The sequence below is a fragment of the Phodopus roborovskii genome, unplaced genomic scaffold, assembly GCF_943737965.1.
Source record: "Phodopus roborovskii unplaced genomic scaffold, PHOROB, whole genome shotgun sequence".
NCBI classification, from domain to species: domain Eukaryota; kingdom Metazoa; phylum Chordata; class Mammalia; order Rodentia; family Cricetidae; genus Phodopus; species Phodopus roborovskii.
This window is the reverse complement of record NW_026126525.1, coordinates 28460711-28485252: the sequence shown is the minus strand read 5'-3', so window position 1 is coordinate 28485252 and position 24542 is coordinate 28460711. Positions and strand designations below refer to the sequence as shown.

Genomic DNA, 24542 nt, shown 5'->3' with positions numbered 1-24542 from the left:
GAAGAGGTCCTTAAAAACATACAGCTTTCCAAACCAAGGACATCTGCCAGATTGTTTCCCCAGTATAAGTGTCCCCTATGGTTGCTTAGGCAACCCCCCCCCTCTGTGTGTGTGTGTGTGTGTGTGTGTGTTCAAGTGCATGTGTGTGAGTGTTCATGTTTGTGAATTCATGTTCCTTCATGCTCACCTGTCTCTTAAACGTGTTTTTATGTAGAACATTAAAAGCAAATGATTACATATTTCTCCCTTCCCTTTCCACCCTCCAAACCCATTCATATACTCCTCCTTGCTCTTTAAGTTCATGGCCATTTTTTTTCATTAATATTGTGTGTGTGTGTGTGTGTGTGTGTGTGTGTGTGTGTGTGTGTGTGACTCTTCCACGGGGAAGACTATTTCTCTCACTCTGGGCAGTCCTTACTGGCATTCCTTTGTTGCCTGAAGTTCTTTATCTAGAATTGAGAGCTTTCCCTATCCATGTCCACATGTCCATTGGTGTCATCCATGTTCTCTCGTGTTTACTTTGTGCTGAAGATTTGGGCTAAATAGAGATCTAGCTTGATAGTATGAATAGTTTACATAAGAATGTGGGTTGGTCCACCTGAGGAAATTGATGTTAACATGTCAGAATTGCAGGACACATCTGAGCTGAGGAGAAACTCTACTCTGGGTAATCTGAAGAACATATAGTGCCCTTTTGGGGGGAACATTTTTTAGTAGCCTGCTAATCTCTAAATCACATTTTTTAACTATTATTTAACAATCATGTTTTGACCTCTTTAAGTCTGAAAGCCCTACTGACTTTTTAAATTTAATATTTCAAAATAGAAATACTTTTATCACTAGTTTTTTATTGCATTACCTGACATTTTGTAGGTGTTTGTCCAACCCAGACTAACTCAGTTTTAAAGTCACCCTTCCTACCGTGGTGACTGGACCACTGTGAGCAGAAGCTCTTGCAGGATGTGGGAATAGTTAATGACTGAGGTCTGCTTTGTCACCGTATCTCTGTATTTTAACAGGTAGTCATGCTTGTCCTCGCTTGGAAATTGGATGCACAAAACATGGGCTATTTTACTCTGCAGGAATGGCTGAAAGGAATGACTGCTCTACAGTAAGTCCTGGGGCTGCAAGCATACGGTGGCTAGTAGAGGAGGATAAGGAAGATGGGCAGAATAAAGGGATGGGGGCTGTCCTGATCTTCTCTGATGGTCACCTCTTCCCTGGGAACTCAGGATGTAGAAGAGTTTGAGAGAAGCCTGGTAGTGTTCAAGCCTCCCTTTGGCCAGAGATGGAAGATACAGTCCATCCTGAGGACGACTATGGGTGCCTTTTAGTAACTGAAGTGTTTGTATGTTGGATGTGGTGAAGAGGGCATTAATATTTTTTTGGAGTAGGTCTCCCTTCCCCATGCACGTGAGCCACATTATGTAATGTAAAATTTTAGAATAGCCACATTTTAAAAAATCAACATTCAATCCATTTTTGTAGTCAAAGACACCCAAAACATTATTATTCCAACATATATCATGCTTAAAAAATAAGCTATTTTCTTTCTTTTTAAATTTTCAAAATTTAGTGTGTATTTTATATTTTCAGTCCATCCAGTCAGTTTTACTAACCATATTGGACCCCTTGGTCCAGATTAAGAAAAAGCCAACTAGTGCCTAATATATTTACTTTATTCAGTAGCTTTATATATTTACTTTGTGTGTGTGTGTGTGTGTGTGTGTGTGTGTGTGTGTGTGTGTGTGTGTGTAGGTATACACTTGCTTAGAGTTTCATTCAAAAAGACAAATTATTCTGAAGGAGAAAGTTGGAGAGGGGAGCAGTGTTCAAGATGAAGGACTAGTTGGCTTTGTTATAAGAACCAGGAACATTTTTATTTTTCTCCCTAACAAGGAATAACAGACCTTAATTGTATTGGATTAAAATCATAATTGAATTGGTTTCACGATTTTCTTTAAACCGTGGTGGGTCCTGTCGGTTTTCGCTGTCACTGTCCCTGTCGATACTGAACTGCGCTGTGCATTGTGCCTTGATAACTCACGCCCTCTCTCTGCTGCTTTCCCATCTAAACCTGGCGCTGTGGAACAGACATGCCTGACTTTACTTTGAACCTGAGGGCTGAAGAAGAACTATTTGTGACTCATGAAAGTAGAACAGGGAAGAAAAGCCAAGACGTTTGGTTCTTAACTCATGTTCTTCCTCTCTAGCTTTGTCTGTGGTGGAGGACTGTTAGGCGGAAGTTACCATCCTTTTACAAGCACACGTTCCTTGCCTGTGCGCACTACAGTTTTGGGGTAGTGGTCCCTAAAACTCCTGTGGAATGGTGCCTGTCATGTTGGAGAATGCTGCCCTAGGATTTCGAAGCCTGCTGACTCATCATTTTCCATGTGGCCTTCTGATAAGATTATCTCATAGCTGAGCTGTAAATGTCCATGTTAAGATTTAGCTGCAAGGCTTCAGAAGCAGGATAACCATCTTTCGGGTCCAGTTTCGTTTGTACCTAGAGGCTATGATGCCCTTTCTTATGTAGTCTCAGGTACTCTCAAACATTTATCTTTACCAAATTTTTTATTCATGCCAGTTCTTGACCATGTGCGGAGTGCTATACTTTCTGGAAGAAGCCCGCATCTCCATCCTAAGGGGACTAGGGATCCCAGGAAGTTCTTAGTTATGAGTTCTGTTCTGTGATGTGGTGCAGTTGGTGGTGACAGGTGGGTTATTGAAGGTGGCTATGACCTAATTCTAGAAATTCAGGGTTCAGTGATATGCAAAGCCCACTTTTTTTGGGCGGGGTGTATAAAATTTAGAGACTGGTTTCCTTATCCAAGATGTAGATAATCATTTAGGATAGAATTATTGCAATTTCAAGTTTTTTAAGAATCTTCCTATGTAGCCTAACTATATTAGTTAGGAAACATTTGAATAATACTGACATGCCAAGTGTCATATCCTGGGCAAAGAAAACTCATGAACAAGATCAAGGGTCTATCTTGTAGTTCTCAACCTGTGGGTCACAGCTGCTTTGGGGGGAGGGGGTTGAATGACCTATTCACAAGGGTTGCCTATGACCTTCAGAAAACATAGAGATTTACACTATGATTTCATAACAGTAGCAAAATTACGGCTATGACGTAGCAATGAAAATTATTTATTGTTGGGGGTCACCACAACAGGAGGAACTGTGTTAAAGGGTTGCAGCATTAGGAACGGTGAGAACCACTGGATTTTCACATTGCTGTGACCTGACAAGAGAATGAGAATGTGACTCACCACCTGGGCATTTGATACTTGGTCTCCATTCTGGTGGCACTGTTTCTGTTTGGGGACATTTAGGAGGTATGGCCTTTCTGGAGGAACTGTGTCACTGGCCGGTGAGCTTTGAGATAAGTCATAGCCTGCCTTACTTTAGTTCACCCCAATGTTAACAGAATTCAAGCCCCTTTCTGGCCACACTGGCTCATTTCTGTCTTCAGCTCTAGCTCTATTCACACTCCTTTCTCCCTGCTCTTTTGACTGTGAATGTAGGTAAATGTAGTGAACAACAACTGTGACACAGCTTGAGCATTGCAGTGTCTTGTAGTTTCCTCTGTTAGACAAAATAGACCGTTACTTTGGAATGCAAGCTCACTCAGGTGTTTAGGGCATTTCTTTGACAAAAATGGTTACCTCCAGTCCAGTTCTCAAAGCTGTCAGTGTCTGTACATCTCCCTGCACCCTCCCCGCCCCCATAACCCCCTCCCCTGCAAGAGATGGAGAGTACAGATGTTCCTGTGTATCTCTCTGTTGGTACTCTTGTCTTCTACACTTTGGCCAGGATTGCCCAGTAAGGTCTGCTTACGATATCCTAAGACTTTGCTAACCTGTGACTTGAAACTTCTATATTCCTCCATAAATCCATCTTGGAAGTGTTTGAACCATACTGACAGGCATTTAGCTTTGTCTTTCTTCCTTTATGGTTCAGTTCAGGACCCTTGCATGTGGGGTGGGGGTGGGGGTTCATCTGGAGTCAGTCCATTCTGGAAATACCTTCACAGGCACTGAAAGTTATGCTTCCTGGGTGATTCTAAGTGCAGCCAGGATGACAGTGAAGGTAGCTGTCACAGAGACAAAGTCCATTCAGGGCAGGACTTAGAAATAATACTTAGAAATAATACAGCCACTCTGGTAGATGGATCAACTAAGTCCTGTTTGTTTACCAAGGACTTGGTAAACAGGAGACTCCCTTGTACGTACCCAATGGAAAATACTCTGTTATCTGTTTTGTCTTCTGTTTTAGATTTCTGTTTAAAATCTGGTTTAGATTTCTCCCCCCCAGGTCTTGGTCATTTTCTTCTTCTTTTTTGTATGTTTTTCGAGACAGGGTTTTTCTGTGTCACACCCCAGGCTGTTCTAGAACCAGCTTTATAGGCCAGACTGGCCTCAAACTCACAGAGATCCACCTACCTCTGCCTCCTGAGTGCTTGGGATTAAAGGTGTACACCACCACTGCATGGCTGGTCATTTTCATTGTATAAAATATGACCCGTGAATGCTTTAGATTCAAGTTGGGACTCATGTGTATCATACAAACCTGTATTTATTTATATGCAACCAACACATTTTACTTCATTTAAATTGCTATAGCAAGTACCAGAGACAGAGTTGCTTATAAGTAGCAGGTTATTTCTTACAGTTCTAGAGGGAAGCCCTAGACCAAGGCTCCAGTGTCTCTGACATCTAGTGACAGTTTAGATTTGCCTTGTGGCTATGTGCTCACAGGGTCGTTAGGACAAATGAGCTTCTTTAGGCTGCTTTGTTAAGGACTTTAATCCCATTCATATAAAAGGTTTTACCTTCATGACTCAGGCACCTCCAAAATTTTAAAAAATATTTACTTACTCAAAATCGTGTGAACCATTTATACAGTATACTTTGATCATAGCCATTTACTACTCTTCCTACCTTCCCTTGGTGCGCCTCACCCCATCTCCCTCCTAACTTCATATCCTCCCTTTTTTACTACTATTTTTTGGTTATTAATAGCTCCTGAATCTAATTAATTCTTCCCTGTGTGCCCGGGTGTCCCACATTTTAATACCATCGCCTTGGGAGGGGGGGGGTTAGCATTTCAGCATACAGATTGGTGACCTATAAGAATAGGAAAATAGGGGAAGCCCCAGGGAAAGACTGAGTGGTACCTTTCTTTGGTAAAAATGACAGACTTTTGAGGAGGTTATTACCCCACAGTGGGACTGTGTTAGAACTAGAAGTGCCTTGAGCTTGAGGAGGGCTTAGAACAGTAGCTGTTTTGTGTAAAACTGTGATAGCCTAGAAAAATAACTTGGACTAAGTGAAGGGATGCAAGTTTGGAGGGGCTGTGGGGAAAGCAATCTGTACTTAGAATTGTGTTTCACTCACTGAATTTTGTGACTTTTATCCTTGTATATACAGTTGAGGTGGATATATGACCACTTTCCAGAAATCCCTCTCTCTGGATTGAGTGTGCCAAACATGTTTCTTCACTGTCCCTTAGCTATATAACTTTATAGTCTGGAAGGGTCCTTGCTGAATGGCCACTAGATGGCAACCTGTTGTTCCAGGCAGGGCAAGTCCTGTCTCCTTAGTGGCATGAGTTCTGAGTTTATAGGGAAGAGCCCGGGTGGCAGAATGTACCCTACTGGTGGAATTTTGTATACGCATTTTGTTCTTGATCTCATTTAAAATAGGGCATTTGTCATTTCTCGCAAGTGGATGTAAGTTCCAAGTGTCTTTCACATAGGGCATTGTTAGGGGTGCAAAGGCTGTGTCCAGGCCTGGCACAGATCCTGTATTCTGGTTTCATATCCTGCTCTGCCCAGCACCCAGGGCTACTTTTTCTTTCATCAGCTCTCGCTGTTCTGGCTCATGTACTTGAATCTGTGAAAACAAACTATCGCCGGGGACTAAACTAAACAGCCCATTTCAATCTGCTCCTTGGGTTTTCTTTCTAGTGCGAGTGGGCACTTGGCCTTACACGTTTTTGGATGGACTGGCTTCCTCCTCTGTAAGCCTCCACCATTATTAATAACATTATTAATTTTTTTCTGTAATAGGATCTTGGTTCTGCAGTAGTACACTCACTGCCAACTGAGCCAGCTGCCATCCCTGCATCCCAGCCATACCTACACCCTCACTGCCTAGGGTGTTTTTCTAGTTCTGCCATCCTTGTTTTGGGTTCTGACTAGGTCTATAGTTAGACTCTTGGCATCTCAACTCTTCCTTCCCCACACTCTTTTCAGATTCCAAGAGCTGTTGAGGGTGCAAGCCTGTTCTCTCCTGTGGTGGGAGGTCGCCTCTGTTGTTTGCAGGGCTCAATATAAAACCTGTCACAGGGGACTATAACGGTCTGATGCTACCTCCTCCACCTCTCCGTGTCCACTTTCCTTTCTGTTTATCTTCTCCAGCCACGATGTGGTTTTTTTTTTGTTTTGTTTCTTTGCTTTAGGATTTGCCACTGGTCCTTTGCACATGCTGTTTCTAACATCTGGAGAACCTTTCCTGTTTCCCCCAAGAACACCTATTTAATTCTTGTGTATTTCTCAGCTTTCATGATAATCCCTTGGAGGAACTTTTTATTCTTACTTCTAAAATAATCTAATTTTAATCTTTTATTTTCAACATCAGGAAGAAACACAGGGCTTTCTAGGTTGTTCTGTTCTTGATAAATAAAAACTCTAGTTTTGGGATTCTAGACAGTCTATTATTTTAATAGAGAGATACAGGACATACTTGTACTTGGCCAGAAAGGAACTTTTGCTGACTTTACTAAAAACAGAGTAGTATGCTATATTTTGAACCATATTTTAGTTTATAAAGTAAGCACTCATTTGATATTAGTAGATTATATTATCTGTCCTAGCAAGTAAATGGAAGCCCTGCAGAGAAGCATAAGGAGCCATACTCAGCTTCAAACAGCCTTAGTGTTGCTGTAGAATGGGAGTTGGGGTGTGTATAGGCACAGGGGTCACGGATGTGGAGGTCTATTCTAGATGGTCAGGAGAATGAGGTGTGGTAGCCATTCTTTTGGTTTTGAATGCGTGAGTTTATTAAGTATGTTATAGCAAATGAAAATAAAAGAATATATAGTAAGTAACAAACATCAGCAAATTGGATGTGTGTTTTGTCAAGTGGAGTTGACTGGGGGAAGGAAGCCCTTTTAAAGCAGCCTGCAGGATTCCTCTTAGAGAGTTCCAGGCAGAGGAGTCCCCTTGGGTGAGACTTCCATAAACAAAAAGAGCAGGAAGGTTAGGTTGGGGGCTTGCAGCAATCCAGCAGCATTGACTAGGAAGCTCCGTTAAGGCATCTGCTAGAGTTCCTGATTGGATGATCCAGGCATTGTCCCCTCCAGTGGGCTTCCAAGGAAAAGAGCAGACACCATCAGATCGTTGCTCACCAGATCTGCTCGAATCAGACTGGAAAAGTTGAGGCAGTCAACTGGAGTGGTCTCTCTCTCTTGAATGTCCCAGCTGAATGCCCAGCTTCCCTCCCCTGCTACCTCCTTTCACTAACTTTAGGCACTGTTAGTTATTTTATAGGGTAAGCCATGGTAACCCCAGTGGAAGGAAATGCTTGCCTTCAAGCAATTTTTGAGGGCACCTTGTTTTTATACTTGGACTGTTCTGTTGTTCTTAATTCCTGTCACAGTTGAGGGTGGGTAGTCCATCCCCTGACAAGCATGACACTTGACATAAGTGTGTTTGAGTGGGGGCTGGGACCAGAGGGCAGTCAACCCCACTTCCAGAGCCAGTTTCTCAATGAGTTCAAACAGTACAACAGTTTACCAATATTACAGTATTATAGTACAACAGTTCACCACTATCACAGTACAACAGTTCACCAATATTACAGTATAACAGTTCACCAATATTACAGTATAATAGTTCACCAATATTACAGTATTATAGTACAACAGTTCACCAATATTACAATATTACAGTACAACAGTTTACCAATATTACAGTATTACAGTACAACAGTTCACAAATATTACAATATTACAGTACAACAATTCACAAATATTACAGTATAACAGTTCACCAATATTACAATATTACAGTACAACAGTTCATCGATATTACAGTATAACAGTTCATCAATATTACAGAATTACAGTACACCAGTTCACCAATATTATAATATTATAGTACAAACAGTTCACCAATATTACAGTACAACAGTTTACCGATATTACAGTATACAGTACAACAGTTCACCAGTATTTCAATATTACAGTACAGCAAAGTTCACCAGTATTACAAGGTCAGAGAAGGACTTTGTGGAATCCATTGGTACCACTGAGTTCTAGGGGTAGAACTTGGGTCACCAGACTTGTGCAACAAGTGGTCCACACTCCCACTCCAACCCCCAGCTATCTTGTTGGCCTGGTTCTCATCTTTAAAGGCTTACATGTTGCAAACAGAAAGTGAATTTGTAAAAATAGCTAATTAGTGCGCTTTCTTATCAAAAGTAAACACCGTCACTTCCTGGTAAAAACACATTGTCATCGTCAGGGCTCCCTGGAGAAACAGCTGGTTTCAAGTCTGGAGCAGAGAAAGAACAAAATGGGGCCGGAACATTCTGTGCCAGAGAGCAAGAAAATGCTCAAAAATTGATGGGGACATGTCAGAAAGATGCAGTTGGGTTCAGGGACCCACTGTCCAAACTGGGACAGTTTGTACATTGCAGAGAATAAAGAGCAGCAGATAGAACATGCTTAACTAAAACAGCACACCAAGTCACAGAGAGGACAGTGCTGCCCAGAGCTCCTCACAGAGAGTGACAGGTTAGGAACGGTTGCATTGCACCTTTGGATGTGACCCTAGCCAGGGTGTAAAACTGCTGTGTGTAGAAGAGTTGGGGTGTTGAGTGGCCATCCACTCCCCGCAGGTTCATTCATTAGGGACTGTAGTAGAGAGCACTAGCGGAAGTCACCAGGAGCTTTCACTGAAAGTCACTGTGTTGCACGCAAGATGAGTGACACGACACTAGTCCTTCTGATCTGGAAGTTGATTTACAGTCTACTTATGGGGATGTTGAAGCACCAGGAAAACAGCAAGTTGGAAAAAACAAAACAAAAGCAAACAAACAAACAAAAACCGGATGAACTCTGTAGTCACAGTCTTGAAGTGTCATCACACAGGGTATTTTGTATTTCAAAGCTAGAAAGGTACTTTTAAATGGACACTCTGGGGATGGGGTGAAGGCTCAGTTGATTTGTTGCACGTCCCATTAGGGTCTGAGTTTGATCCTCAGACCCCATATAAAAAGCCAAGCTTAGTGGCATGTACTTGTAAATCCCAGCTCAAAGGAGATAAAGAGAGGTGGGTACCATTGGGCTCACCGGCCAGTCATTCTAGCTTACTCAGTACAGCAAGCTAGTGAGAGACCCTGTCTCAAAAAGCAAGGAGGACAATGCCTGAGAAATGACACCTGAAGCTGACCTCTGACCCCCACATACACACATATATGAACACACAAATAATAAGTAGAGAATCTGGTGCATACCCCTTCCCCCCCACCCAGCCATACAAATTCATTTCAGCAACAGGGAACAGCTTGACGTAGCAGACGTCCTCATGGTATGCCCTGAAAGGACATGGGGACACAGTGCCATGTTCCCATCAGCAACAGTCGTAACCATGGGGAAATTACCTACAGAGTGACATGCTACAAAGACAGCCACAAAGGCACTTGGCCTGGCAGCTGAGATGGTGCAGGCTGTGTGCTTGCTAGCTGAGAAACAATGGCAGGACATTGAGATGGCAGGAGGGTTGATGGGAAGTGTCATGGAGGCCTTCAGGTGGCAAGCACGAGGGGCATGCATGTGAGAGGCGTGCAAATGTGAAGGGGTGTGCAAATGTGTGCCTGGTTGCTGTGGATCCACTTTTCTGTGCCTTTATCATTTATTAGAAAGTGCAGAAAGCAACTGGTCATGATGGACACTGTCCAGCTTCTGCCTTTTTATTCTTTTGGTTTTATATTACTCCAGTGAAAAACAAAACAAAAAACCAAGCAAACACCCACTCAGGTTGTAATTTACCTTTATTCTGTTTCCTAGATGTGACACAACAGAAAAACTCAGAGCTACTTTGGATTACTTAAGATCATTATTAAACGATACAACAAACTTTAAGCTCATTTACAGATACGCGTTTGACTTTGCACGGGTGAGTTCTCTGGAACCTGTCCAGACGTCCCCCCTCCCCACCCCTCTTTTATTGCCTTTGGAGATTTGCTTTTTACACCAGAGCAAAGACCTGGAAAAGTTACTTCCAGGGCATGAACGAATGCTTCTAATGCTTTGAAAAACTGATTCAGGGCAAAGGCGTGTGTCTGCTGAAAGCTACAGTGGTTGCCATTTTCCAGCTCTTGTGGGTGACATAGGTTTAAATTGTATAGGGGCATGCGTTATCAGAATGGTCAGATCGATTTGAGAGGCCGCCCATTCTCACACCACAGACCTTTGCTCCTGAGGGAGGGGAAATACTGATCGTACCTAATCCAGTCTCATTTGGAAGCTGCTTCTGTATTTGGAAAGAACGTGATTCAAACCAAGGCTGAGTTCCTGTTTGTTGTTTTAGTGAGTCAAGTCCAAGTTGGTGGTGGGGGTTCCCTGGGGGGGGGGGTGAATGGAAAGCCTGCTCACCCTAGGTGCTGAATTCCAAAGGACTAGTTGGTGGTATGTTCCTGGAGACCTGGCCACAGCCCTTGGAATTATGCTTGATTCCAGATTAGTGTTTTCTCTGTGTTTCTATGTTTGTTGGGTTCAAGTAACTAGAGTTCGGTTGGCTGCATTTTTAAATATTTACTTTTATTTGTGTTTTAGTAGAGTGAGGAATGAGCCTTCCCTTCTCTGTGCTTTCTTTTTCATTCTTCACTCTTTGGCTCAGCCAGTTTAGCACCAAAAATGTATTCCAAGGTGAACCATAATTTGTTTACAGTAGGGCTATGTGGAGCCCTAATTCATATCATACAAATAGCTGCAATCTAATAAAGTCACCGTGTGGATGAAATTAACTGATGCTAGAAATGAAGAGATGAAATTCACATGCGATGTTTGATGGAACAGCATTTATGTGGGAGGTAGAGGCCAGGTACTTCTAGAATAGGTACTGGTTTCTAGGTTAATTAGTCCATTACATAATGTTTTCATGCCCCCCCATTCTCTCCCCCACCCACGTATCCTTGGTTGTCCTGGAACTTATTCTGTAGACCAGGCTGGCCTTGAACTCACAGAGATTAAAGGTGCACACTACCACTGCCCGGCTCCCCTGGATTTCTGTGGTACATGTCAAGGTCTCTTCAGGGATATCCAATTTTCTGCACCCGAATCAGCTCTTTGTGGCTCCTGTCCAGGTGTCAGAAGTCTCTCAGCTGCCCTCTGTGCTTTAGAATCAGGTCTCATTTGCCTCTTCCTGGCTTCGTCCATTCTGGATCAGCCACTGTGGCCCACCTTGCAGGAGCTCCTTGGACCTCCTCTCTCTTGGTGCCTACAGCCCACCTCTTACCATGTTTACGTTAGCATGTGCATCCACACATGGATGGTATGGTTGCCCCCATGGCAGCCCGTGGTTTTATCCACTTCATTCAGGATGTGGGCCAGAGGGAAGTGGAGAAATTGGCCTCTGTCATGTTGTGAATGAACATTAGAGCACACAGAAGCAGAGGACTTGAGTCTGTGGCTTCCTCCAGCCCCACATAGTCACGTCCCAAGCTGCTCACCCTGTGATCTCTGTGGCTCACTGAACCTGGTGCCTGACCTTTTAGTTTGTCTGCTTTCTGCTTCTGTTTATGGTGGGCTGTTGCCTGGAACCAGCCCTGTTTGTACCCACATTTCTGTCTGTCTCCAGGATGTGGGCCCAGCCACTTACAGCCTCCTGGGTCAGTGTGTTCTGCAGGATTTATACCCCAGTCATTTATACAGCCCAGGTGAATGCTTGCTGTGACGCTGGAGTTTGGGTACAGGCTCTTCATGCTCCCGGTAGACTGAGGACTGGATTTTAAGTGTATTCAGTAGAGTTCTTTGCTTTTAAGGAACAGCTCAATAGATACTGGTGAATTTTTCCTTTTTACTTAATGATGAATAGCAACTACTCATATTTTATCACTTAATTTCCAAAGGCATTCAGTTTAGCCCAAATATACACTAAGGTGAACTTGTTAATAAACCTTTACTTTGTTTAGCTGTGTCCTACAAGTTTTGGGACATTGCATTCTCATCTGCATTCAGTTGAAATATTTCTAGGTTCTGTTTTGATGGGCTCTTGTGGTGTAGCCTAGTGTCTCATAACCCTGGCTCACCCTCTCACCCCTGGGATTTCTTTTTGACACAGTGACCATTTGATTATTTTTCAGATATATGGGTTTTCCCAGCTAATCTTTGTTCTATGGATACCTAGTTTAATTCTGTTGGTTAAAGAAGTACAATTTCAATCTGTTTAATATATCATCTAATATATAGCCTGCTCTGATAGTGTTTTTCACATATGCCAATGTTACCTGATGGCTGTTAATTGGGTCAGTTTGGTGGATGGCATTCAGGTCTTTAGTGACCACTGTCTGGTTCTGTCAAGTGAGGAATATTGAATTCCTTAATTCCAATTTATTCTGTCACCTTCTCCCTCCCTCCTTCCCTCTATTTCTCTCTCTCTCTCCCTTTCCCTGCCTGATTCCCTCTCACTACCACCCCCTTATTTTAAAGCTCTGATGTTAGGCTTAGATATATTGTTATGTCATGTATGAACCAACCACTTCAAATTATGAAGTGTGCCTGTTCCTTATTCCAAACTTCCTTCATGAGAATTGCAGCCCTTCCCACATTCCTTTGATTACAGTCTACATGGCATGCCAGTTCTTTCCCCTTCCTTAAACCTACTGGCATCTTTATATTTAGAGTGGGTTTCTGAAAGTGGGTGTGGCGAGGCATGTCTTAAAGATGCTGATGCTGCATCTGATGTGAGTGTTAACTAAAGTTATCCCCCTGCTTGTCTGACCTATTCTTCAAGGGGGGGGGGTTGTCATTGTCCTCTTTCCTTGCCTTCTTTAGGACTGGGGTGGGGTTTTCTGTTTGTTTTGAGTCTTATTTTCTCCCACGCTTTATTTCCCATATCTCTACTGCTGCTCACCCCAGGCCTTGCCTTAGTGCTGTAAAAGTGTACAGTCCTCAGTGTTGTACATGTGTAAATGTGTGAGAACCTTGACGAAGATGCACACTCATTTTACCCACCACACTTTGTTCATTTGACCCACATTGTGAGTCTTACTATCGTTTTGTGTGAACAGGCAGGTCTGTCTGTTGCAGGTGCCCAAGTTGATGCTGCTTCTGAGTTCTTTCCTCCTATGCAGGCCAGTCTCTGTTACCATTTTCCTTTTGCCCAACAAAACTCCCTTAACAGTCCTTTCAGGACAGAGCTGCTGCTGCTGGTGGTGATGATGATGATGATGATTTCACTAAGAGTTTGGCTTTGCCTTCAATTTTGCAAGATGCTTCTCTGGGTACAGACTTGGAGACTGACACCTTGCCCTCCCAGTGATGTCTTTTTGTCGTCTTCAAGTCTGTAGCATCTGATGTCATTCCCATCTTTTATTTTTTGAGCAGTGTCTGTTTACTGAAATAGTTTTTTCTCTGCTTTCCAGCAAGTAAATCATGATGCTCCCAACGAGACTCTCCTGCTTATTATTCTGATTGGGACTTGTTAGGCTTTTTGAGTCCATGGGTTAATAATTTATATTAAACTGGAGAATCTTTTAGGTATTAGCTTTGAAATTTGTTTTATGTCTGTCTCTTCAAGTACAGAATGTCTGTCATATTTCTTGATACTGTTCCATAGGCCACTAACAGTACAATCTGCTCATGTTAAAGTTTTATTGATGTGTCTTCTGTTATTAATCTTTTCTTTTACATTGTCTGATCTTCTGTTAACATCTTTCATTGCAGAGACTATTTTTCATTTTAGAAGTTCAATTTTTTTTTAATGCCTTCCATTTTTTTCTCTTCTCCAGGACAGTGCCCCTTGTGCCTCAAACGTCTAAGGTGTGCTTATTAGAAATGTGTGACAACTTTATCTATTTCTTCTAGTATCTGTTATGAGTAGTTTTCCCCACCGCTGGTCTTGTCTTACCATCACGCCAGCCCCAAATAACACGCTGTATTAGATATAGCTCTGTTGGCCTGTTACTTGTTTCTTATCAGCTAGCTCTGTCTTAAATATTAACCCATTTCTATTAATCTAAGTATTTCCACGTGGTCTCATCTTACCGGAGAGTGGGGCTGGTGTCTGCTCTCTCCCTACTACATGCTGACTCATCCCTGCTACTTCCTCGAATCCTCCTTGTCTCCTAGTCCCGCCTATCTTGCTTTCCTATTGGCCAACAGTGCTTTATTCATTAACCAGTATGAGAAACATATTTACAGAATGACATCTCCCATCATCTCCTCTTTTCTGTCTAAATAAAAAGAAGGGTTTTAACCTTAACATAGCATAATAAATCACACAACAGTTATCAAATAAGAATCACAGTTAACAATATTTAGTCTATTAACATTTAGTAAGATTTAAGAAAATATTCCATCATCTATTTTATCTTTGTGAGTCTAAAGTCCTATATGTAACTTAACTTTAATCCTAACTAAGGAAAACTATAACCATAACTATTTGTCTTCAACTCCCTCAAAGACCACAGAAGGATAATATATAAACTCTAGAAATGACAGAGATAACTACCCTGGTCAGGCACCCAACCTTCTTTTGTAGTGTTCCATCTTCAGCCTATAGGCCTTAATGTGTCTGGCAGACTCCTCAGCAAAGCAGGAAACTTTAAACTGTCTGTCTGTATTGGTAGTTTGTCAATTACTTTTCTCTGTGACCTGCAGAATGTCTGGCAGATTCTTTCAGTGAAGCAGAACTCTGTAGCAATGTCCATCTTGAATAAGTAGTCACTTTTTTATGGGTCCTGCATGCCCAGTTTATACAGCATAAAGTCAAACAGTCCAGACAAGAGCAGTATCTTGTCTAAATGGCTAGTCTTGCCATATTGGAAATAAACTTAACATTTTTTTGATGTCCATCTTTCTTTTTGACACAGGCGGTGTTGCCAGGAGCATTTATGTCTCACTGTCAAGAAAAACCCTAAACCATTTTAAATGCCATATTCTGTAGGTCTTTGAAAGGTTTGAAGAATGCCTGTCTCAAATACATCTCTGTGTGTCTAGAAACACCTAACTAACTCTAAGCTTTGACTATCATAGGTAATTATCTATAATCTGTACTACATTATACATTACATTGCTAAATGAGCTCAATAAACACAATACCCAAACAAAAGGAGAAATATACACATTACAAAATTGACCTTAAATTTGTATCAATAAATGAAAATCCATTCCAAAGCAAAGTATTCATATTTATACCATAATTTCCTTTTTACCTTTAAAAAGATTGGTTGTGGTCATTAACCATTTATAACCAAGTCCATTTAAATGAAAACAAACATTTATAGACAGTATTTGGGAATTTTGGCGTCATTCTTTCCAAACTGCTTTCTGCTGGTAGGGGGCGCTGTCATGGGGAGCCTAAGATGATGTTGAAATCCTGGCTTTAGTGGTCTGCAAGGGTGCCTTGTCCCAGCTGTTTTGAATTTTGGATCACCTGGGACGATGTTTGGTGGTGGTGGTGGTGGGGGGGGGGGGAGTCTTGCTTGATCAAACCATGTTATTCTGGAAGTAATCCACAGCTTTTCATTTTCTGTGGAAATAAAAATAGAAATTCTTTTCCCCAGTAACCTGTCCTTAGACTTAAATTTTGAAGTCAAAGCATTTTTAAAATATATAAATTAGATTGATCCAGCAGCATTTGTTTTAACAATTGTTATTTCCTCAGCAGTCAAACGATACAAAGACAATATAATACCATATAGTATCCAGATTCTCTCCATCTTTATGTGGCTTTTTTGTTACTCTTTTTTTTTTTTTTTTTTTTTTTTTTTTTTAACAGGATTTCTCTGTGTAACTTTATCTGTCCTGGAATTCACTCTGCATACCGGGTTTACTTTGTAATCACAGAGATCTGCTTGCCCCTCTGTCTCCTGAATGCTGGGATTAAAGGCGTGAGCCACCAAATCCAGCTCCTCTGTGTCTTTTAAAAACCACATATATTTTAAAACATACTGTAAACCTTTAGGGGTTTTTCTTAATCTGAATCTGTCTTTACTGTAAATCTTTATCTTTTTCTGGCCACGAGTCTTTTATCTGGTAAGCAACAACATTGCTAAAATGAAATCCACAGTTGTTTTAGCCGTGGTCTATCAAGATGGCAGCGGGTATTTTACCGCCAGAACTGAGCTGTGCTCACCGCCTTGGTCTATACTGCCATCCAGCAGCATGTTGCCGGCTTGGAGATGTGCTCATTGCCATTGCCAGCTATCGTACACACCATTAAGTTGTTAGCAGAGCTCTTTAAAAGCCTTGCGGTTTTTTGCCACTTAAGCTGAGTCAGGAAACCTCCCTTAAAGGAGCCGCACAAATCTCTGTCTCTAGCAAAACAGAGGTCAACTGAGAAAAATGCTCCTACCAAGAAGCCTTGCTTGTCTCTGTTCTTTTGTTTCTAAAATCCTTTTTAAGTTTTACATGGAAGTTCTTTGATCCACGTTGCAGCGCCAAGTATCTTCATTTCTGGGTGCTGTGTTGTGACTCTTGCTCTGGAGTGTAGTTACTGCCCTAGTACTTGCCTTGGAGCATGATACCAGTTCCGTGTGGGTTGCTGGGTTCGACTTTCCTTGCCTCTCTAACTTGGAACCAGTGTGTTCTTTGAAAGGGTGCTCCAGAGCAGCCTTCGTCCTAGCAGTGACTTGGTGTGTGTTTCCACAGCCCCATCTCCAGTCCTCTGTCGACTCAGTTTCTGCTTAGTATGACTAGAGGAGACGGCTCTGGAGACTTCCAGGCCTTTGTGTTGTGACTCACAGCCCCTTTTTCCTCCTTGGCCTCCAGACTGTTTTCTCTAGCTCAGGAAGACCCTTGTGCTCTGACTGAATTTCCTTTTCCTTTCTGGTGCCTGGAAACCTCCTCTATGGTGAAGGTGTTATGCAGGGTTTCCCTTGTTTCCTTTTGGGAGATTACAGTCTATTTCAGAGGAGAACAGGCACTTACTATCTTTTTCCAGTTTCAGAAAAAACAACTAGGGTTGTTTGCAAGTAAAAGTAAAATCTGGTCTTGGTTGAAAGCAGAACACAAACTGTAGCAGGCTTTTTTGGACTGTCAGTCCCCAAATCAAGACACAGATGCTTATTATTAGTAATGAATGCTCAGCCTTAGCTCACACTTGTTCCACTAGATCTTATAATTTATATTAACCTGTTTCTTTTCATCTACATTTACCTTAGGACTTTTACCGTTCTTTCACTCTGTGTGTCCTACTCCACGTCTGGCTGGCTGGTGGCTGCCTGGCTGGCTGGCTCTGGATGTCTCCCTTTCTTTCTTCCTCCTCTTGTTCTCTTTCTCTTTCTTACTTATTGTCTCCACCCACCAGCCCTGTCTATCCCTCTATTGCCTAGCTATTGGCCATTCAGCTTTTTATTAGACCAGTCAGATGCCTTATGCATGCAAGGTGAAACAGCAGCACATCTTTAAGTAATTAAACAAATGTAACACATCTTTGCCTAGTTAAAGCAACACCCCATTAACAACAAACCTCTTCTACTGTCTTTTCCCCCCATTGCTAGAAAAATAGCTCCTAGGAGCTAGTCCAGTAAGTTAAAATTAACACAGCAGATTTTTTTTTTATTTCGGTTTCACTGAAAATTGAACTACATGACAATGTTAATTAATACCTTAAATATTGAAAAGCAACTGTACATTAAATCATTTGAGTGATACTTTAATAAACTAGAAAGAGACTATAATTCAGTGGTTCTTTACCTGTGGGTTGTGACCTCTTTGGGGTTGTCAAACAAACCTTTCACAGGGGTTACGTGAGATCATTGAAAAACACAGATTGTTATATTATGATTCATAACAATAGCAAAATTACAGTTATGAAGTAGCAACAAAAATAATTCTATAGTTCAAGAGTGGGTCACCACAACATGAAAAACTGTATTAAAGGGTCACAGCATCAGGAAGGTTGAAAAACATTGCTATAGTATCATATTAGAAAATAATAAAAATGGCTCTTTTGCCATCTCTTCACTAAAATTAGAGTCCCAAGGGAATTATCATTTCTCTCACTTTAAAACTGGCAGCAGATGGCACTGGAGAGATGGCTCATCAGTTAAGAGGGTTTGTTGATCAGGACCTGGGTTCGGTTCCCAGCACACACACATAGCGGCTCTCAACTGCCTATGACTTGAGTTCTCTGGGTTCTGATCCCCTCTTCTGTCCTCTGAGGGTACTTGCACACATGTATGCATGCAAACACTAATAGACATGAAATGTTTAAAGTTAAAAATTTGTAGCCAATTAGAATCGAGTCCAGCTCTGAGTTTGTGTTATTTCCCTCTGACTCTCACTTTTTTCTGTGTTTTGTAAATGTCATACAATTGTGATGCTTCAGCCTTGTCAGTACTAGGTGATGAGATAGTGTCAGACAAAAGGGACAGCTGGGGACCCCTTGCTCTGCCAGTCCTTTCCACAGAGCCATGCTGCCTTCCCTTACTCAATTTTGTCACTATATCTGGGGTCTTAATAATTTATTTATTTTTATTTTATGTGCACTGGTGTTTTTGCCTGCATGTATGTCTGTGTGAGGATACTCCGATCCTCTGGACCTGGAGTTACAGGCAGTTTTGAGCTGCCAAGTGGGTACTGGGAATTAAACCTGGGTCCTCTGGAAGAGCAGTCGGTATTCTTAACCACTAAGCCATCTCTCCATCCCTCCTCTGGGGTCTTAGAAGAAGAAGATAGGGGAATAAAAAACACAAAGTCTACAACAGCTCTTTTACATAATTGAGATGTTCTTTTAGTGTTCCCTGCATAAGATTTCCCTCCCTGCTGTAAGTTGTATTTCTTATATAACTGGCACCATGTTGCCCCCCCCCCCCCAGTTGACAGTTTTTTCCCTCAGTTCCCTTGAGCTTTCTGAGATGGCATCTGGCTGCGCTTGCAGGCTGATCCCAAACCACCGGTCCTCCTGCCTTAGCCTCCTGAAGAGCTGCAATTGCATGTGCCGCTGCAGATGGCTTTGGTTCCTTACCTGAAAAGGACCTGGTGAAAACAACTTTGATACTGGATGAAGAAAATGAGATTAAAAATCTAGGTAGAGTAATCTCTCATTCCGACTCGAGAATAGTCAGTATGTTTGACTGCTTTGTGCTCTCCCTAAGTGGAAGCAGGCTGCTGTGCTCAAAGTCGGGAGGGTCGGTGTTTTTTAGAAAGGTGAGCACTGAGTGGAGTGTGGCTGCTGTTAGCAGTGGCAGAGGCCAGCTAAGAGCAGAGGCCATGAGTTTGCAATGTGGCCAGTGTCCACCGTCCACCGAGGCCGGCTTCCTCCTGCAGTGCCTTCCTGCCTAGTGCTTCAAGAGAGAAGTGAAGACACTTGGAGCCCAGGGGTTAAGAGGGGCCTGGTGGGGGGTGATGGGGATGAACTGAGTTGACTTTTGGAAGCAGTGGGGTCAGGTAGAGCTGGTCTGTGGAGAGAAGTAAGCCTTCAAGATGAGGAAGGCTAAATGAGATCCAGCTGTCAGAGGAGTGAATGACGTGGCTGTGGGGAGTTGATTGATTTCCATCTTGAAATAGGCCATAGCATTTGAATGGAGGGGGAAGATTCAAAGCCGTTTGATGAGAAGGGATCCTGTGGCAAGTTAGCTAGATACCAGATTTATTTTGGTGTCTGCTCACTGTTCAACAGTAGCTGTCAGTCACTGCTGTTTCTCAGCTCCGAGGAAGTGATTTGGGAAGTTGAAGAGTTTACACTCAGCCAGCATTACCTTCTTCCAAAGACAACAAACAGTGAGTGATTATGGATGCCACAGGCTACACTAAGTCTTGTGCTCAACAGAATTCTTCCTGTACCTTAAGCAGAACCTGCTGTCAACGTGAGAATTTTGTTCTCTAATCTCCACTAAACTCTCACTAACTGATGTATTTGTCTGGTTTCTGCACAAGCCCCAACACACAGACTGCGACAGCTGCCCCCACCCCCGTAGTTTTCCCTTATAATACTTCATTGTAAATTGCAGTGAAAACAGAGGCTAGGCCTCGGTGAGAGAGGGAATGACACCGTCGTCTACTCTCAGGTCCATAACCCCCCAAACCAGGGTAGTTTTAGCTTTGGGCTGCTCTGTGGGTACTCAGTTTGCTCAGCAGTTTCCTGTGCAGCTAGTTGTCTTGTGAGTATCTTTGTAGGCCAAGCTCTCCTAATGCTGCCCAGGGAAGGTGCAGGCACCTTCGAGTAAAGTGCTCAGGCCTAGAGTCCGAATAGAACTCTGAGCGTGGACCTTCAGGTTCCACTGCCACCAGCTGCCACTCCAGGTCCTGTGTGAGAGTCTCGCAGATGAGAGTGATGTCTGTCTGGACTGAAGGGTCTTTGAACGTAAAGGTGGGAACACATTCTCATTCACGGAAGTTGAAGTAGCCGTGGGTCCTTCTCTGACACAGGTGTCAGGAGAGCTCCACTGTTTGCTGAGAGCCTGACCAGACACAGTGGTAAGGGAGGGAGGCAGTGCCCGCTACAGGCAAAATTGAGCTCACTTGCCTTGCAAACATTGTGATCTTGCATGTTAATGTTGTTGGCTCAGTTCGAAGAGCGTGGTTCTTTTTAGTTTATTTTTTCCAGTCAGAGGGTATTTCTCAGGTTTTGTGACCTTTGTGTGTGTACCTTTTTTAAAAAACCTTCCATTAAAAAACTGGGTTGTCATACCTTTAAGTTTCATAAACTGAGCCACTGTACCAAAAATTTATTTGAGGTCTTTGAGCCCTCTGTTTTCAGTTCATATTTATTTCTTGGCTGCACTAAGATGGGCTGCCCCTCCCCCAGGGCCAGGCCATACGAGATTGGTTTTTACTTCTGGCCTTTGATTTCATATGCCAATTTGTAACCTGGTTTCCATCATTCACCTTAGGAGTCATGGCTGCTTCTGTGGTTTTTTGAGTCCAATAAGACTCTTAAAACCTTTGGACTTCTTCTTCTTCTTTTTTTTTTTTTTTTTTAAGGTTTTATGTTTTCATTGTAAGTTTAATAACCCCAGGTTGTTCTTTTCCATCTAAATCTCAAGCCATTAAAACTTGAAAACTGGTAAACAGCAACCAGGATCAGTTAGGGGATTCAGATAAAGTTTTAAAGGTTGTTTTTTGTTGTTGTTTTGTTTGTAAGGTTGGAGTTACTTTTACATCCTTTAGAGTCTCTGTTTCAGTTTTTGGTAAGTCCTTTGTGCCTCTCGAAAATAATAATTATCATGCCTTACAAGAGGGTCTGCCCAAAGGTACTCAAACATAATCAGAGGCACTTAAACAATCCCGTCTCAGCAAAACCTGATTACTCCCCGGCATCGGTATCAGTCTTTGGCCTTCAGAGTGCATTCTTCCAGGCTGTGTACCATCTTGGACCAAGTCCCTGAGGGTGAGGGTTGCTGAAAAGCCTGCTGCTGTGCACCTGCTGTGTTTGACCTCTCAGGATGACAGGCTCCTGTCACATGTGAGCATGTGGACAGGCAATCAGACCTGCTGTTTCTGTTACTTACTTGAAAAATGGCATAGAATTATTCTCTTTGTATCAGAAAGTTAGCGCTCTGAGTATTTGGGTCTGGAGGCTAGGTGGGGAGAGAAGAGCGTGTTTGCTTCTCCTTCAGGCCTGCTGTGCCTCCTGGGATGTGACTGAGGGCCGTCTCAGGGATGTTGGCTTCTGCTCCCCCCTGCCTGTCTGCCTCTGTTCTCTGTGTTCAGGAGCAGTAGCTCCCAGGCCCATGCTTACTGTACTACTTTAATTTATTGCAAAGAGCTCTTGGATGTCTCTGCTGTGTTCCTTGAATCTGAAAGCTTGTAAGGAAAAGAAAAGCCCGTTTATGCTGATGGCTGCCTGCTGGCATCCCGGCCGAATCATTTGCTGTGAATCAGGAGCTCCCTCACAGAGTGTGACTGCAGGGACCATTGCTGTCAGAGGAACCAGGAGTCTCTGTTTCAATGCATGAGGAGGTGTTTGCTGTGGGCCTTCTCCACCATGCTCTTCCCAGGGCTTTTGGATGTTTACCACTTTGGTCATTGCATTTTGGCCACATGTGTGCTGTTGGTTGTCATCAAGAACTGATCAGGTGGTGAGGGCTAAGCAGAAGATGATGTTAGTGATTGGGAGCTGCTGGCTGCACTCTGCAGAGCAGGAGTGAGCAAGTGCTGCCCAGCTGTGTGAGTCTCATGCCTGCCTGCCTTCCCTCCATGTTCTGGCCTGGGGGCGCCCAACACACGCAAGCATGAGCTTGTCAGGCGGCTGCAATGCTCCGAGTCTGTCCAGGTCTTCTGTAGCTTTTTTATTTTTGTCGCTGTAGTTCACATCCAGTATGACAAGGCTATTGATGATGAGAGAAGGCACAATATATTTCAAGACCAGATGAGACCTTTGGGGGCTACCGAATGGCTATTGGGGGCTACCGAATGGCTATAGACTCAGCAAAAGGGAGCTTTTTAGAGTGCCAGCATGGGCAGTCAGTGCCGAATGGGCTTTTGCTAAATGGACTTTGGCTAGATTTTGTGGTCCCATGTGTGTTTCTCAGTAACTTCCATCATTTTATCATGGCTTGCTTCATGGCTGGGTGTGCTGTTGCTATCTGCCACACCCACTTTTCAGGCTAAGTGATATCTCGTATTCACTTTCCCAGTGGGTCACAAAAGTGGAAATACAGCATACCTACAGCACATCGGTGAAAGATGGCCGCTCTTTAGATCACCGCTATAGTCCTCTTTCCTGGGCAGAGTGAATGCTGCCAAGACATGATGGGATCATCTGCTCGGCCAAAGGATAGGCAGAGACCACTGTAGAAAGGAGAATGCCACCCCCAGGTGGAAAGAATCCACTGCAACAGGATTGCCGTCCTCCATCGCCAGGCCTCAGGCTATGTAGCCGGTAACAGGCAAGGGTGGCCAGGCCCCTTGTTCATGAACAGCGGTTGTACTAACTGGCTATGACCGGAAGCCCCTTTGAATGTCCCTCCTAAGTGGCAAGTTGCTCTGCCTCCTTTTCCCTTGTCAGCTTGTTGAGTGAGCCTCACATTGCTGTGTCACTTTTAGTCCCCTGAAGATGGTGGCCTGGGTAGGAAATTCTTCACCGTGTACTGAACAGCGCTTCTGTCAGAAGGTGCTTGTGGCCAAGGGTGGTTGCAACGTGGTTCCTTAATGTGTTGAGGTGAACACTGATGCTCTACTGCAGTGGGATAACTAAGCACCTCCCGGTTTTGTGGAAAAGTCCTCTTGCAGATTTCCACTCTAGTTGATGGACCACATGAAGGAGTGCTGTGGATGTGTGAATTTGCCTCCTGTGTTCGAGAACACATCCTCCCCACCCCATAGGAACTGACTGGAAATGTGTAAGAAAAATATAATGAGAAGTAGAATCTTTAATTACGAATAAAAGTAGAATAAGCTTCCTTTGTGTGTGCGTACGTTCCTTTTCCTAGTTTCACATAGTCACTAGCCACTGTGCTAGGAGTCACATGTGACACACGCTAGGTAAGGTGTGTTGGTAGAGACCCTGTTTCCCTAGCCAGGTGAATGAGCATGTGTCTTCTAATGGGGAAAGATGCTCCGGGGCTTCAACCCTTCCTAGGAGCTGAATTTAGTTCCAATATGTCTAGGTAGAAGAAAAATATTTACCACACGAAATAAAGCTGTTGGAAAAATGAGTCTCTGAGGAAACCCGGTCCTAAGCACTAAAAAGCAAACCAAACCACTTGGACTCCACTGAGTTCACCTGAGGGCATTTGGATCAGCAGTTATAATTCTGGTAATTATCATGATGCAAAGCAAGCAGGTTATGGTTCTTATTTGCCTAGGAAATGATTGTAGATGCTGCTACATAATGGATTTGGCACTAGGGTAAAGTTATTCACGACACTCTTCCTCAGAACAAATTTATATGTGACAATCAAATGTCAGGCTTTGCTTTGTGTTTGCCTGCCATTTCCTTAGTCCCCTCAGAGTTTTATGATGTGTAATAAATGAGCTATTTACCAATTTCTCACTGAAGTGAAATACATGTGTGGATTATTAGAGCTTGTGATTTAGAAGCATCTGGCTTACGCTTGTTTTTATTTGTTAAACAGGAAAAGGACCAGCGCAGCCTAGACATAAACACTGCCAAGTGCATGTTGGGACTGTTATTAGGAAAAATCTGGCCCCTCTTTCCAGTTTTTCACCAGTTCTTAGAGGTACCAAATTATTACTTTATGAAATGTATGTTTGCTTGCTTAGAACTACCACATATTTCATCTAACTGTTTTGTGTGATTTTTTTCTTTCTTTGTTGTAACTTTCTGCTCATAGGAATTATGGTTCTCTGATTGCTGTCCTAGCTGGGTGTCTTGGAGTGTGTGTGTGTGTGTTTT

The 24542-nt window shown here is 42.9% G+C and overlaps 2 protein-coding genes across 6 annotated transcripts in view; one reads left to right on the top strand and one right to left on the bottom strand.

Moving 5' to 3' along the window:
• Positions 1-24542, bottom strand: part of Ociad2 (OCIA domain containing 2) — an 844164-nt gene that overhangs the window by 204528 nt on the left and 615094 nt on the right. The window lies entirely within an intron of this gene.
• The window catches only part of Dcun1d4 (defective in cullin neddylation 1 domain containing 4), a 75431-nt gene that overhangs the window by 45791 nt on the left and 5098 nt on the right, over positions 1-24542 (top strand). For 4 of the 5 annotated variants that reach the window (XM_051198362.1, XM_051198366.1, XM_051198363.1 and 1 more), the window contains 3 exons: positions 1020-1111; positions 10082-10190; positions 24262-24366. In XM_051198362.1, coding sequence (XP_051054319.1) covers positions 1020-1111; positions 10082-10190; positions 24262-24366 — 306 coding nt within the window. The remainder of the gene's footprint in view (positions 1-1019; positions 1112-10081; positions 10191-24261; positions 24367-24542) is intronic. The other variant, XM_051198364.1, reaches the window with a different exon arrangement.